The sequence below is a fragment of the Trichomonas vaginalis genome, chromosome V, assembly GCF_026262505.1.
Source record: "Trichomonas vaginalis G3 chromosome V, whole genome shotgun sequence".
NCBI lineage: Eukaryota > Parabasalia > Trichomonadida > Trichomonadidae > Trichomonas > Trichomonas vaginalis.
The window spans coordinates 8,200,181-8,216,279 of NC_067207.1; the positions used below are offsets into that span (position 1 = coordinate 8,200,181).

Here is a 16,099-nt window from a genome sequence, read left to right on the forward strand (position 1 = left end):
CATAATGTCCTACCTGACTTTTCGTTCTTAAGAAAGCATTTACTAGGTCTCTTTTGGTCTGTTGTAACTCTTTTTCTTGACTTTCCACAACAGCTGTTCTAACGGCGTCATGGGCACTTTGAACTGCCTGTCTCGTTGCTGCATCTGTTATTTTCGTCATATTTTGTGCTACTTCTTTTAACTCTTTGTCGAAACCTTCAGACTTCAGTTTCTTTCCAGATGAGAAGTCGTTCACTAGTTTCACCTTACTATGAAGAGCTTCGAAGGCGTTCTTAAAGTCAGCATTCGTTAAAGCTTCATTTGAACTGTCTTCATCCGCTTGTATTTTTGTCCTTATTGACCCTATAAGTTGGGCTGCTTTAGCGTTGGCTTGGGCGTCTAACCAGTCATTATTAGCTTTTATATATTCTGCGCTTTTCATTGCCTTTTGCATGGCTGCGTCGTTATTTTTACTTTCTTGTGCTAAGTTTTCATACTGTACGGTTTGGTTTTGCAACTGTAAAAGTTTTTCTGCCTTTACATTTGCTTCAACTTCTTTTTTATACTCATCGCTATCCATATATGTCTTCAGGGCTTTTTGTTTTATTTCTTCATCTTTCAGTACTTTATATTGAGTAGTATGGTTTTTCAAATTTATAACATCTTGTTCCATTTTTGCTACTTCTGCTGCTTTTTCTGACACTTTTTTCGCATATTCCTCTGTACTTAGTTCTTTCAGTTGTTCTTCTTTCTTCTTTTTCTCTACGTTTAACTCATTGAGTTTCTTTGTGTGTCTGTCATATTCTAGTTTCTTTTCGTTTTCACTTATTTGTTTCTGTATGTCTATGTTTGACTTTTTGACATCTGTTATTTGATTTTTGAGTGAACTCAAATTCATTTGACTTTGAGGGTTATAAGCTGTTCCGTCTGCAGCTCCACCATAGCCTGCCATTTTCGCTAAAAGTGCCGCTCTTAAACCTCCACTCTGTGCACCAATAACTCGGTTTAAAAGCATAGGGTTGCTTGACATTTGTTGCAACATAGTGGGGTCATTCAGCATTTGTTGTTGCAACTGTTGTTGTGGTGTCAGTTTTACTATTGGATGTTTCAATGCTCCCTTCCTCTTACGTATATTCTTACGTAGCTTACGTGGCATTTTAAGTGAAGTTAAAAAGCGGTTTTATACTAAACATCTTCGGGGCTAGAGGGCGCAACGCGCCTGGAAGCCCCACTACCTTTTTTTTTTCAAGTAGATGTGATTTGATTCTGTACAACTAAATATTAATATATTTAAAACATTGTAGAATTAAAATTTTTGACGATATCAATTTATAAAAAAAATGCAAGCGAATCCTTTTAATAAAGCTAAGATACGATTTGCTTCACTTTGTCCACCTAGTAAAGTGTTCAACACAGGGAGCATGGACTGGGAAGCATGTGGGCTACTTGCATTAGCCGGTAAAGGCACAATTTATCTCTATAAAACTACTAAAAATGATATTTCTTTCTTATGATCCATTGAAATTCTAAATTCTAACATAACTTGCCTTAAATTCCACTATGAGCTACCTTATCTTGCAATTTCAGACGATTGCGGAAGAGTTTTGTTATGGGATTGTGAATCAGGTCTTACACTCGGAATCACTCGTCAAGTATCTGAAGCTCAGTATGTATCGGAGCTTCAATGGTCCCGTAAAATCGTTTTAGGCTTTGCAGAACCAAATACAATTTATAGTATCGATTTTTGGCCGTATGAAGCTGAAGATCAAGCGAAAAACTCACGAATACTTTGGAAGATAGATGTTCCTGGTACATATACAAGGATGGCTGTTAATAGTTCAGATATATTCACTGCAATTCTATATTCTAATGGTCCATCCTTTACAATTATCACGTCAAAGAATGCCAAGCAGGCTCCAACATCTCAATCTCAATCCCATACTTTAGATAAATCAGAAAAAATCGTAGAAATTCAACATCATCCCCATATTAGTAATATTTTATTAATTATGCTTGAAGGAAAAATACTTACGTTTAACATAGCGACCAAATCTGGCCGAAATCTTGTAATCGATGAATCATCCCAATCATCTTTCCATAAACTGCTTCCTTCTTTAACAAATGACAACGAAATTACAGTTTATGGTCAAGACTCGTCACTCAGTATCTATATCTGTAACGAAGACTACATTTTTACAAAATCAGGAACAATAAAATTGAAAAGAGAGCTGTTTGACTTAAAATCGAAGTATTTACCACTATCCGCTGCATGTAACCGTGCACTTCCCGAGCGATACATCGCGTTCTCTCCATCAAATGGCTTAGTTATGTTTGCCATAAAAGATGATATACCTTACGTCATCGCGCAGTCTCAAATTATACCACAGATACCAACCTGTTACGATTTCTACGACGGAATCCTTGCTTTCGGCACTCCAACCGGAAAGATAATTTTCGCAGACGTTTCAGAAGGGAAATACACACAGAACTACCTTGCATCCAGCACATCCATTGAAAAGATCAAGTTCCTTACCAAAGATGTCCTTCTGTGGTACTCAAAAACCGAGTGTGGATCAATAAATCTTCCCAAGCGCCAAGTTATTCCAATCCACACTCGCCTTGGCCCTGCCACAGACCTAATATGTTCAGAGGAGCTCGGCGTTTTCGTCCACGGCAAATACGACCTTGGTATTTTTTATGATGTCAAACAAAAGCCGATGACTCTTCAAACATCCATCACCGCTGTTGCAGTCCAAGTATCCAGAATACCAGCAACATGTTTCCAAGGCGATACTCCCAATTTCGCCGTATTATTATCTACCGGAGAAATCCAAGTCTACACATACAAGAACGGCATAGCACAGATGCCTGTTCTGAGGCTGCGTAACTCACGGGAGAACTCCAGGACAACTTGTCTTGCTTGGAAAGGCGATTGCATCATAACTGCTGACACAGACGGCGTAATTATGTTTTACGACTTTGCTTTCGGTACATCGAAGCAAACATACTCTCCTTTCATCGACATAGACAGGATAGAGTTCGAGAGATCATCCAGCGGATTGTACGTACACGCGAGAGACGGAAAATTTGGTTTTTCACTTGAAAAAGTGGAAAGTTGTCCTTTTTCTGTTTCCTCATTCGCTGTAACAGGAAATGGACTCGTCCTCGTCTCCCCGCTCAATGACGAAGCCGTGAAATTCGTTATTGCAAGAGACTGGAGATCTGTAAAAAGAATCACTTCACCTGCCCTCTTAAAACCGCTAAAAACCGCCCAGCAACGGTTAGAGCTTATGGGTGAGCAATTATTAACGAATCCTACTACAGGAACATGGTCAGAAGCACTTCAAATAGCTGAGATAGCTAATGACCATGGATTTCCAACTGATTCCATTATTTGGAAGTGTGTTTCACGTAGTTTGGGAGGTCCGAGGTTGCAAGCACGGCATTCCATGTTTGGAGGGAAAGAAGAAGTTGTTTCCGCGTTGAGGATTCAATCTTCTCTGTTTTCTCCTGCAGATACTCCGATTTCTGCCATTTTCAACTTGTTGTTCAAGTTCAGAATGGGTGATAGAAGAGGAGCTGTCGAAGTTTTCAAGAGTCTCTCCAACAAAAGCGAGTTCACAATAGTGGCAAGCATTTGTTCGGCGTTGCTTCTCGGTTACGAAGATAAAATTTTGCCACAAAACGTGACAGAATTTTTGATAACAACCGCTGTTCCACTTTTTGCACAGCACAGATTTATAGAAGGCTGTATATTGATGCATTTAGCTGGCGCTAATCTTTCTGCCGCAAGATATCTTCAGGACAACGGAAGATGGGAAGATTCTGTCGAAGTCTGCAAATTGGAAGAGTTTTCGAATGAGTCGAAGAGTTTGTTGAGAAGAGCCGCCCACCACTTCTTGGATACTGGAAATGCAATGAACGCTTTGTTGCTGTTCATATCAATAAGAGATTTCCATCCTGCTTTGGCAATTTTGATGCAGATAAAATACAAAGCTCTCGCGTTTCATTTGATGATGTTCTTGGATAGGGCTGATGTAATTAAGCCGTACGACGAAGACACTTCGAGATACGCAACACAGTTTGCGGATTTGGATACTTTGAGACAGGATATAATTGTCAAATATGACAAAATAATTAAGAAATAATTTTATTTGTATATTTATTTTCTTTATTTATAAAAAAAAGTCGAAAAAAAATGAAATTGTTTATATCGCATTTTCAATGATCTTTCAAGCCAGTTGTCAGATAGAAAAAAATTACGCATTTAACAAAGTTAAAGGGGAAAAGCATCCTGAAATTACGAAACATTTTAAAAAAAAATAAAAAAAAATAAAGTGGGAAAGTCTGGAAATGATATGCTATGTATTGTAATTTTCAAAACTCAGCTTTCTAATGGAGCTATCACTTGTTACGTAAACTATATATATCGAATCAAAAGTTTGCCATGTTGTAATTTGATTTACAAGACATGATTTAATTAAAAAATAAAGGGTTTAAAATATAAAATAAAATATTTATCAAAGAAAAAAAGTTAAACTAAAAAATATATCAAAATAAATATTATATTAATATAAAGAGGTAGCAGTTTGACCAGCTGGATCTGTGATAGAAACTGTAATTTTAACCGTTGAGTCTTCAGAAATCTTTGAAGGAGCTGCAATTTGGAAAATTGTTTTCACTTTAGGAGAATATAATTTTCTCTTAAAATATACAAAAATAGTAATATCAATACATGTGTATAATATATAGGGTGTCCAAAGGTGCGTTTAGCACAGCGCTCTATATGAGACTATTAAAGGAGATATATGCTGATTATAAATATATAATAAAAAATATGAATATATGTATATGATGAGTATGTTGTATTTTGGCGCCATGCCGGGATATAAAATGAATTTTGAGACAAGAGGCGGTTTCGCGGGAAATTTTGGCGGGATTTTTTTCATTTTTTTAATGAATCATAAAGAAAACATCCTCGCTCTTGCAAAAAATGCAAAGACTGTAAAAAAATCTACGAGACATTGGTAAAATGCTTCGGTATGGATGCTCCTAGCTATTCCACTGTAACGTATCATGTTAGGATGTATCACTTCATGAACAAAAAGGCGCCCATCATAAAAATTGACAAAAAATCGCCGGATCAAAGAAAAATCAAAGCAATTCTTCAAGCGCTAGATGAAGACCCAAGAGCATCACTTAGAAGGATAGAGGAGATGACAAAGATACCACGTACAACAGTCAGTTATTATCTGCACAATTATTTGAACTACAAACTAGCGTATACACGTTGGGTTCCGCACAACCTTAATTCAGTTCAAAAAAAATCTAGAGTCCAATCTTCGAAAGAGCTCCTCTCTATATTGGGTGCGTATCAATCCAAGAAGTTTCGCTTTTTAGTAACAGGGGACGAGTCTTGGTTTCAATATGCAACAGAAGCCAAAATCATATGGATCCCGAAGGATGAAAATGTTGTAAACGAAAACGATAAAAACGGTTTGACAGTAAAGTGACACTTTACATGGCAAAAAATAGAGCCTTACTTTTGAGATACTTGAGATTGAAACTGAATCTTATGAGGCGGTGATCTTGAATCACTACCTCATAAGGTTCAGTTTCATATAAAATTTGTTGCAATTTGTTATTCTTTTGCAATCATTTCTTATAAGATTTTACATCTTTTAGCGGAGAATGTTTGTTATCATGTATATATTATAAATATCTACACGATAACGAACATTCCTCGCTAAATTGCTGAGAAACTTTGAGGAAATGTCGAACAATTTCCTCAAAGTTTCTCAGATTTATATAGATCACTAGAGTCCCCTAGGCACTGATTCTGGTTCAGTACCTAGGAGGCTCTAGTTCTTTAACGAACTGATAAAATGTTTTTAAATTTTTGGATATTGCTACCTGTGAAGCACTGACTTCAAGTCAGTACCTCACAGGTAGCAATTACATTGAAAGATGGGAGAAACTTTGTCCGAATGTTAAACTATTCGGACAAAGTTTCTCCCATTTGTAGTGGAGATGGAAGGCTTTGAGGTATATTGTATTAATATATACCCCAAAGCCTTCCATCTCCACTTGAAAGTGTCCAAACTTTGGGTTAATAGTTTGCAATTAACCCAAAGTTTGGACACTTTCTAGAAGGAATTGGAGGGTAAGAGATATACATTCATATGGTATATCTCTTACCCTCCAATTCCTTCTTAAAATGGGAGAAACTTTGTCCGAATGTTAAACTATTCGGACAAAGTTTCTCCCATTTTAAGAAGGAATTGGAGGCTATGAGATACTGATGAAATGTCAGTAACTCATGGCTTCCAATTCCTTCCTAAAACTCATAAAAGTGGACATTACATGCATATAAAATTTGACATGTAAAGTCCACTTTTTGCGAGCGGGGATTTGACTCCGTCAAATCCCCTTTTTCGTTTACGAGAAAAATCCGCAAACATTCCCGAAGAAAAAAATTGACACACCAATGATGATGTTGTCGGTTTTTTGGGGCGTAAATGACATCATCGCAATTGATATTCTTCAAAAACCTAATACGATGAATGCTCAGTATCTAATTGACAATGTTCTTACTCAAATTATCAATTCTGATGAGTTTGAGAAATCCAAACAACAAAAACAAAAGTTTGCAATTCATTTTGATAATTCAAGAGTTCACAAAAGTCATAAGGTAATGAATTACTTGGTGGAAAACAATGTCAAAGTTGTTCCAAACCCAATTTATTCACCTGATATTGCACCCTCTGACTTTTATTTATTCGGCACGCTAAAAAAGAGAGCTGAAGGACGCGAATTCGCGAGTCCAGATGATCTTGAAAATTTTGTAAGAGAGCAATTTGAGCAATTTTCTCATGATGATTTAAAGCGTGTCTTTCAAGCCTGGATCGATCGCTGCGAACGCGTGATTGAATCCAATGGTGATTATATTTAAATAAACTTTATATATATGTAACTTGTTTATTTCTATTCGCAGTATTCAGGTTTGTGCTAAACACACCTTTGGACACCCTATACTTTAAAACCATCGTGACAAAATTCAAAAACGAAGAGTTCTTCTCTCCAAATTTTTTTCAAAATCAAAAAAATGAGATAAAAAAGTACGTTTGGAAAATTCATTTTTAGCATTTTAGGAATTTTCTCACTTTTCTTCCAAATTGACATCCTTAATTAAATTAAATTACACATTAACACCGGAGCCGGAATCATCTTGGATATCAGATGATGATTTATCTTTAGATGGTTTCCTGCAGAAAACGAAGTAGATGATGAGAATAATAAGGATAACAGCAAGAAGAACGCCAATAACAATACCAGCCTTCTGTCCACCAGTAAGTCCACTATTTTCAGGTGTTGGAGTTGGCTTGGAATCATCAGGGCTTGGTGCAACGTATTGTTGTTTCTGAAGTGAAACCTCTGTTTCAATGATATTGGATTGAGCTTGATCTTTGGATCCAGCTAACCTAATTTGAAGTTTAACTTTCCCATCTTCTTTGATATCTTCATACTTTGGAGCTGGAATGTTGAGTAGATATGTTTTGCCTTCGTCGGCATGTAATTTCTTAATTGCAGATGGGGTTTCTACTTCAGTTACATTGTCGTCTGGGAGATCTATCCATTTCTGATCTGCATAGAATCTATATTGGAAGTTTCCTGTCTTTGCCTCAAAGTGTTGTAATGTAACTTTAACTGGAATATATTCACCGGCCTTGAATGGTCCTGTATGATTTTCAGCAACAACAGTTGGCGCAGATAAATATGGAGACTTCCAAGAGAATATGTAACATTGCCGGTACCTAACTCGGATGTATGATTGGCGGCGAACTCAACAACAACAAGTAACTTTGTCTTATTATGATCCTCTGGAGCGTTAACTTTGAAAGTCCATTCTGTCTTGTTCGTGCTTGCTACGGCTGTTGCAGTGCTAACATTTTGTGATGTTTTGACGCTAGTGACAGAGGCGCTGGAAGCGTTGCTTTCTGTTGCAAAGAGATAATATGTCTTTGTAATTGTTAAGTTACTTTTGAGTATGATTTTGGCTGAGTATAAATTGCCTGAAATTACTTCGTTGCCATCGTTGTAAAGAACTCTATCGATAACTGGTGTGGAGAGTGTGTCAGAATATGTAACATTGCCGGTACCTAACTCGGATGTATGATTGGCGGCGAACTCAACAACAACAAGTAACTTTGTCTTATTATGATCCTCTGGAGCGTTAACTTTGAAAGTCCATTCTGTCTTGTTCGTGCTTGCTACGGCTGTTGCAGTGCTAACATTTTGTGATGTTTTGACGCTAGTGACAGAGGCGCTGGAAGCGTTGCTTTCTGTTGCAAAGAGATAATATGTCTTTGTAATTGTTAAGTTACTTTTGAGTATGATTTTGGCTGAGTATAAATTGCCTGAAATTACTTCGTTGCCATCGTTGTAAAGAACTCTATCGATAACTGGTGTGGAGAGTGTGTCAGAATATGTAACATTGCCGGTACCTAACTCGGATGTATGATTGGCGGCGAACTCAACAACAACAAGTAACTTTGTCTTATTATGATCCTCTGGAGCGTTAACTTTGAAAGTCCATTCTGTCTTGTTCGTGCTTGCTACGGCTGTTGCAGTGCTAACATTTTGTGATGTTTTGACGCTAGTGACAGAGGCGCTGGAAGCGTTGCTTTCTGTTGCAAAGAGATAATATGTCTTTGTAATTGTTAAGTTACTTTTGAGTATGATTTTGGCTGAGTATAAATTGCCTGAAATTACTTCGTTGCCATCGTTGTAAAGAACTCTATCGATAACTGGTGTGGAGAGTGTGTCAGAATATGTAACATTGCCGGTACCTAACTCGGATGTATGATTGGCGGCGAACTCAACAACAACAAGTAACTTTGTCTTATTATGATCCTCTGGAGCGTTAACTTTGAAAGTCCATTCTACTTGTTCGTATTTATATCCAGTGAAGATAGAATAGAAGTTTGGAGATGGTGTATAGAACTTTATACCTCGAACTGAAAAATCTTCTAACTTTGACAATAAGATATCCCAAGCATCTAACATCTTCCTTCCAACTTGTACAACTTTTATTTTCTTAAGTTTCTGTCTACATTCTTGTTCAGACACTATTGTTGCTCTTGGTTTGTTAAAGACAACATCCCATTCTTTCATGACATAACATTCTGGGGCAGAGTCAACATAAATGACTAAACGTTTCAAATTCTCGACTGCTTTGTTATAGTCTCGAAATGGACACATATTTCTGAATGCTTGGAAGTCATAAAAATCTGAAACATCTATTCTGTACATTTTTTTATAAAAATAAAAAAAAATATTTTTTTATTCTTGAGCTTGTTGTTCCATTTGTTCCATTTGTTGCATTTGTTGTTCTTGAGCTATTTGTTGTTGAAGTTGTTCTTGTAATACAATACTTTCACCAGTTGCATCTTCCAATTCGAAACTTTCTGCCGTCATTGACAAATACATAGGACATAAAAGTTTTACAGGAACAAAGTTTGCGTCAACTAAGGTTAAGTTTATGTTTGCTAAAGTGTTTGAGTTTACTAAAGCTGAAAACTCTGCATTCGAATGAACAATAGGCAAACCAGCAGAGAAAGTATTGTTTATACGCATAAGTATCTTTTGGTCATAATAGTTTCTGTCGACATTCGAATAACACTTTGAACCTAAGTTTGAAACAATATATAAGATTGGTGTGCTTAAAGTCAATGGAACAGACATTCCTTGTATGACACCTTTTCCTGTTATAGGAAACTGTTGGTAGTAAAAACCAGATATAAGTTTTGTATTATAACTCATATCGTTTATAGTAAACTCAGTCGGACATCAAACATAATGAAACCTGCTCTAGTTGCAGCACATGTTACACCCGTCCTTAAAGTATTAAATAAGTCAACAAAACCTGTTGGTGGTATATCTGAGTAAGTATCTTCAAAGGAGTATTTTTTACCATTCACAACAATAAAGTCTTCTGGTGTCAAAAGAGCAAAACAGGCTTTAGTCGTCATTGTGTTTAAGGTTAGTTTACAATATCGTCCTTGAGGACTTTGTAAGTTTGTTGTTATAGAATTATATGACTCAGGGTTTTTAGTCGTAATAGTATAAACCATTATGTCTTCTGCCATTTACTTAGCAAATAAATTTTAATGAAATGTTGTGGTCGTCAAATATTTTTATAACGTCTGGGAAACTATATTTTAAGTTCAACGTTTCACCTCCTTTCATAACGTATATCTTGTCAATGACATTATATGAAACACCACAGCAACTAATGTCGGGTTCTATTTCTTTGATGTTTATATCGTCTGCCTCTGTCAAAAGTTTCAATAGTTCTTTCAAAACTTCATGAGGTGCAATGACATATGAGTTCACTTTTACAGGGTTGTGTTCGACCAAGTTTAACATTATACTTAAAGCTTGACAAATCTTCTCCTGAGTTTTAAGTTTGTCTTTCAGTTGTTGGTAGTCGTTTCGAATATCTGCAACAGAACTTAAGTCTCTGCTAACTTCAGGATATGTTGGTTGTTCTTTTACAGGAACTATTGTTATACCATCTTCGTCTTCGTATGGTTTCCCCACTTCAACATCTCTGTCTTTGACATTGACAACAACACTTTGACTGTTTGTTTGAGTTGGTGAATTTAACTTCACATCTGCCACCGCCATTAAACCTTTTGAAACACTTACACTTCTATTTTTCGGAAATGACATTTTACTTAGAATAAAAAGATGGACGTATTCAGATATCTCTTCGAATTGAAGCAAAACAAAGTTTACACACACAAACAATACAAATACATTGACAGAATAGTTCTTTACACAAACAATGGAAAATGTTATAGAATAGCAGTCTTTGCTGAACCTAAATATTTTCATAAAGCAAAGAAAGTTGGTATAACTGAAATGGTGAAAGTTCTTGAAGCAGACAAAAATATAACTTCAAAACTTACAGATATTTCTAAAGGAAAGTTTATAATACAATATTATGTCAAAACTGGCGTACTGTCAATATTTGACGGAGAGAAGTCAGTTCAAGAACAACTTACTGACCTGCTGCCAAAATCTGCTCGATGGAAGCTGTCGTTATGCCAATCTGAGGAGCCCCAGCAGGTTTCATCGAACGAATTTTCAAAAGAGCATCTTCCGTGAAAAGTGCTATTGGTTTTGTAAACTTCTTTGCTTTCAATTCATCTGGACCGTCTCTGTCACCAGTATATTGTATTTGAACTGTACCAACAGTTGAAATACCACCCATAAAGTCTTCTGAGTCAGCAAATGGAATGCCAAGCCAAAAGTTTGAACGGTCTCCATTTGTATATTGAGTTTTTTGACCTCCTGTATGGGTCCATACTTTCACATATGGCATAATAGAACTTTGCATTTCAGGGTTAATGGTTGTTGTGAAGTTGTTGTTAAAGTTCATAGCATCTAATGTCAAGTTGTATGACCTCATATCCTCAACTGTAGAATATTCTTCTCTTGGATAATATTTGCCATCTATGTTTATATGATATTTAATACCAGGGTTGTAGAAACAAGAATAGTCATTTATAGTTCGTCTGAAAAGAACAAACATAGTATCTGCATGTTTCATTGCAGTTGTTAAGGCAATATCTGTTCTTGCACCTGGGTCAGCACTTTGGTTTCCAACTTCACCTGCAAAGTCTTTGACAGATATTTGGTGTATAGGGAACATAAGTGGAACTGCAATATATTTGGCAGCTAAAGCATTTGAAATATCTGGGTCCAACATATAGACTGCAAGTCTGCTTTCTATTCTCTTGCATTCAAATTTTTCGCATGTGAACTTAACTGGGTCCCAAGCATCTCCAGCAGCATTGAAATAATAGTTTACTTCAGTGTTGAGGTTTGAGAAACCAAAGTCTAAGTCAACTTTGTCTTTGCAAAATTCGGCGAATGACGTTTTATTTGTTCCCTTTACGTCTGTAAGAGTGAATGGGTCTTGTGTTGGTGCAATGACTAAGTTATTTTTGCTTGGAGTAAGTTCGATAGAAATTTTTCCTGCCCAGTTTGGCAAGTATCTTAAAAACCTGAAGATGAGGAAAGATGACAAAGGAACTCTAAGTTTCAGTTTTACTTTAGTGGCAGCAGTTCCATCTGAACCAGAAAGGTTAACATAAACTCCTGGAACGTTAGGGTCAAGTCTTCTTATTTTCTCAATAGTTGCATACTGGTCTGTTTGTTCTCTAGCTTGTGGTTGTACTGAGTTTCTTAAAGCGAACCATTCATAGTTTGCCCATGTTACTGTTTGAACTAAGTCAGAGTTAGAATATATCTTATATCCCATGAAAACTTCTGGAGCATATTGGTATCCGACATAGAAAATTCCATTGCAACCTTTCTTTTCAGACAACTTGGCAGAAGGTTTTATTTCAATGTCTTGTTCCACGTATAAGAAAGAGTTGTCAATAGAAATAATATGAAACCTGTCGCAAGCAATATCTACTGTTGTTGAAGAACCTTCTCCAAACTCACCTACGTTTCCATAAGAAACAGCAGTTGTATATTCGTAAGTTCCAGGAACTATTTCTGACCTTCTAATGGCATTGTCGCATTCGTTATACCATTCGGAAACATTTCCATTCATGGCATCCAAAACTGTTGGCGTTATATTCTGAGCGGCGTACATTTCATATGGGTAAAAATATAGAATAGTTGGATTTATATGTCATAATAGAACCCACTCGGACCAAGCTTTACTTTCTTCCTGACTGAGTTTTTAACTCTTCTTTTTCCTTCATTGCCACTACTTTCACTAGATGAAGTTACTTCTTCACTACTTTCACTTTGTTCTACTCTTCTCTTCTTCTTTGGTGTCGCTTTTGGTAACTTGCCCTCTGCTTCAAGTTGTTGCATCTTTGCCTCATGTTCACCTAGTATGTTGTAAATTTCCCATGTCCTTTTTGCCTTTGGGCTCTGGTCGCCCATCTCAGGTAACCTATATCCTAGAAAGATTTTGTCATAGTTTGTATTTGAGTCTTCGCGTATTGTTTGCATGACTCTTTCCTGAGTTTCCGGTTCAAGCTCTTCAAACAGAGCTTGTCCATATGGAATAAGCTCGTTTCCAAATATATGTTTTTGTAGCCATTCTGGTTTTCTTTCCATGTTACCAATAATATCTTTTGTGAATGGGAAAGCTTTTACCCAATGTTTCAGTCTTTCGTCATTTATTTCTGTAGTTGGTTTTATTTTGTCAAGGAACATGTTTTTCAATACTAACATTTCATTTGGTACTGTCCATTTGAGTTTTCTTAAATATTCATCCCTTCTCGGTTCATTGTCTGCAAAGTAAGTTTTTATGACATTTTGTAAACTTTCGTTTGCAAGGTCATGTACAATAGGTTCTCTTCCTTCTCTCTCCCTAACTGTCTTTCTAAACTCTTCACCAAATATACCATCTCTATGGTTCTGTGTAGTTCTTTGAGATAAATGTTTTAGAACGTCAGGTGTTATATTTCCATCAGCCATGTTCATTTCATACTGGTTCAAAATATCTGCATCTTTCATATCTTTCAATGGCATTAAAGCCGCGCTGAAAATACCAGCTATATCTGGTTCACCATTCACTTCCATTGCGTCTACAACTTCTTGGAATTGTGGTTGTAAGTTTATGAACCACCTATCCGGATTAGCTTTATGACCCCATCTCATTGTAGTTCCATAGTCTGCAGAAACAAAAGTAGGTTTGTTTCCATATTGGTTAGGTTCTGAATGAACTTTAAACAATGTTTCATTTCTATATGTTTTGTTGAAATTTAACCTTTTATTTTCACCGAGTTCAGCCAAAGATTGAACGTTATATGGTCGTAAGTAAAAAGGATTGTTGTATTTGCGTACATTATCTTTCAGTACTTCCATTCTATGCTGAATATTTTCATCTGATGTTGGAGTCTTTTGTATGTCGGCAAACATTTTTCGATATTCTTCTACTATGTCAGCCGAATTTTTTTTAGACTCTTGGAAAGATTCCATATTCACCTCATACTCTTGTTGAGGGTCAAGATTTTTCGGCTGTTCCAAATCTTCATCTAGTTCTGTGAGGTTAGTTTCCAAAGGAGGGACTTGTTCGTTTCCTTCAGGCTCTTCTAGCTGTTGTTGCTGAACTATTTCTTCCATGTCTGGTTGTATCTGAACTTCTTCCTGTTGAGTTTCTTGTACTCATCTGCTGGCATTTCATATATTCCGAGACCGTTTTTAAAAAGTTCCCTATCTAAGTCATCCGGACTCATAAACCTTTCTTCTTTCGTTCCGTCTCTATTTTTTACGCGTTTCATGAAGAGAGTTGAATTGTCATTTAGCTCTGACACCAAATATCTCGGAGTAAATTCGTTCATGTCATTTGGATGATATGCTATTAAATCATATCCCTTAGCGAGCTTGTATTTTCCAGGTTTGAAATTATATCCCATTTGGTGCTGAACCATAAAGCTAAATAGGTTCGGGTCTGTATTTCCTTCCTTGAACTTTCTAATAGCTTCTTTATATCTGTCACTAAAGTCAAGAGTATCTGGGTAACCATATTCTTCCTTAAGCATTTTTAAGAAATCTTGGTTTCCTTGTTCTCTACTTCTTTTATGTCCTTGCTCTGTTTGTGGTTGTTGTGCTGGTTGTGGAGGTGGTTGTTGTGCAGGGTTTTGAACTGTTGGTTGCTGTGCTGGTTGTGGAGGTGGTTGTTGTGCAGGGTTTTGAACTGTTGGTTGCTGTGCTGGTTGTGGAGGTGGTTGTTGTGCTGGTTGTTGTTGTTGTTGTGGTGCTGGATTTTGAACTGTTGGTTGTTGTGTTGGTTTTGGTGCATGCCTGTGTCTGTGTCCATGTGACGATGTAAATGTTTTAGGTAGTCCTGGTGCAGGTGCTTCTCTTGGAGGGTTTGGTGGTATATAAGTTCCACTAGCTAGTATATAAGTTCCACCAGCTGGTATATAAGTTCCACCAGCTGGCACATATGTTCCATCTGCAGCATAATGTCCTACCTGACTTTTCGTTCTTAAGAAAGCATTTACTAGGTCTCTTTTGGTCTGTTGTAACTCTTTTTCTTGACTTTCCACAACAGCTGTTCTAACGGCGTCATGGGCACTTTGAACTGCCTGTCTCGTTGCTGCATCTGTTATTTTCGTCATATTTTGTGCTACTTCTTTTAACTCTTTGTCGAAACCTTCAGACTTCAGTTTCTTTCCAGATGAGAAGTCGTTCACTAGTTTCACCTTACTATGAAGAGCTTCGAAGGCGTTCTTAAAGTCAGCATTCGTTAAAGCTTCATTTGAACTGTCTTCATCCGCTTGTATTTTTGTCCTTATTGACCCTATAAGTTGGGCTGCTTTAGCGTTGGCTTGGGCGTCTAACCAGTCATTATTAGCTTTTATATATTCTGCGCTTTTCATTGCCTTTTGCATGGCTGCGTCGTTATTTTTACTTTCTTGTGCTAAGTTTTCATACTGTACGGTTTGGTTTTGCAACTGTAAAAGTTTTTCTGCCTTTACATTTGCTTCAACTTTTTTTTATACTCATCGCTATCCATATATGTCTTCAGGGCTTTTTGTTTTATTTCTTCATCTTTCAGTACTTTATATTGAGTAGTATGGTTTTTCAAATTTATAACATCTTGTTCCATTTTTGCTACTTCTGCTGCTTTTTCTGACACTTTTTTCGCATATTCCTCTGTACTTAGTTCTTTCAGTTGTTCTTCTTTCTTCTTTTTCTCTACGTTTAACTCATTGAGTTTCTTTGTGTGTCTGTCATATTCTAGTTTCTTTTCGTTTTCACTTATTTGTTTCTGTATGTCTATGTTTGACTTTTTGACATCTGTTATTTGATTTTTGAGTGAACTCAAATTCATTTGACTTTGAGGGTTATAAGCTGTTCCGTCTGCAGCTCCACCATAGCCTGCCATTTTCGCTAAAAGTGCCGCTCTTAAACCTCCACTCTGTGCACCAATAACTCGGTTTAAAAGCATAGGGTTGCTTGACATTTGTTGCAACATAGTGGGGTCATTCAGCATTTGTTGTTGCAACTGTTGTTGTGGTGTCAGTTTTACTATTGGATGTTTCAATGCTCCCTTCCTCTTACGTATATTCTTACG

At 36.7% G+C, this 16,099-nt stretch overlaps 3 protein-coding genes across 3 annotated transcripts, besides 6 other annotated features; 1 reads left to right on the forward strand and 2 right to left on the reverse strand.

Annotated features, from left to right (window-relative positions):
- Positions 1–1,802: 1,802 nt before the first annotated feature.
- On the forward strand, positions 1,803–4,127 carry TVAGG3_0299040 (WD repeat-containing protein 11 family; the record flags this gene model as incomplete). The annotated part of the gene is made up of 1 exon (XM_051229460.1): positions 1,803–4,127. One exon carries the CDS (start codon positions 1,803–1,805, stop codon positions 4,125–4,127), a length of 2,325 nt encoding a protein of 774 aa, XP_051099190.1.
- Positions 4,128–4,728: 601 nt separating this feature from the next.
- Positions 4,729–4,756: a terminal%2Cinverted (terminal inverted repeat of Mariner transposon ID:TVAGG3_0299050).
- Positions 4,729–5,450: a mobile genetic element.
- Positions 5,449–6,425: a mobile genetic element.
- Positions 6,426–7,011: a mobile genetic element.
- Positions 6,984–7,011: a terminal%2Cinverted (terminal inverted repeat of Mariner transposon ID:TVAGG3_0299070).
- A 1,003-nt stretch (positions 7,012–8,014) lies between these two features.
- TVAGG3_0299080 (uncharacterized protein) lies at positions 8,015–8,826 on the reverse strand (the record flags this gene model as incomplete). The annotated part of the gene is made up of 1 exon (XM_051229461.1): positions 8,015–8,826. A coding segment is annotated over one exon (812 nt), but the record flags the coding sequence as incomplete, so codon positions are not given.
- An 89-nt stretch (positions 8,827–8,915) lies between these two features.
- Positions 8,916–13,731: a mobile genetic element.
- TVAGG3_0299100 (protein of unknown function, DUF4106 family) lies at positions 12,685–13,539 on the reverse strand (the record flags this gene model as incomplete). The annotated part of the gene is made up of 1 exon (XM_051229462.1): positions 12,685–13,539. One exon carries the CDS (start codon positions 13,537–13,539, stop codon positions 12,685–12,687), a length of 855 nt encoding a protein of 284 aa, XP_051099192.1.
- Positions 13,732–16,099: the final 2,368 nt, after the last annotated feature.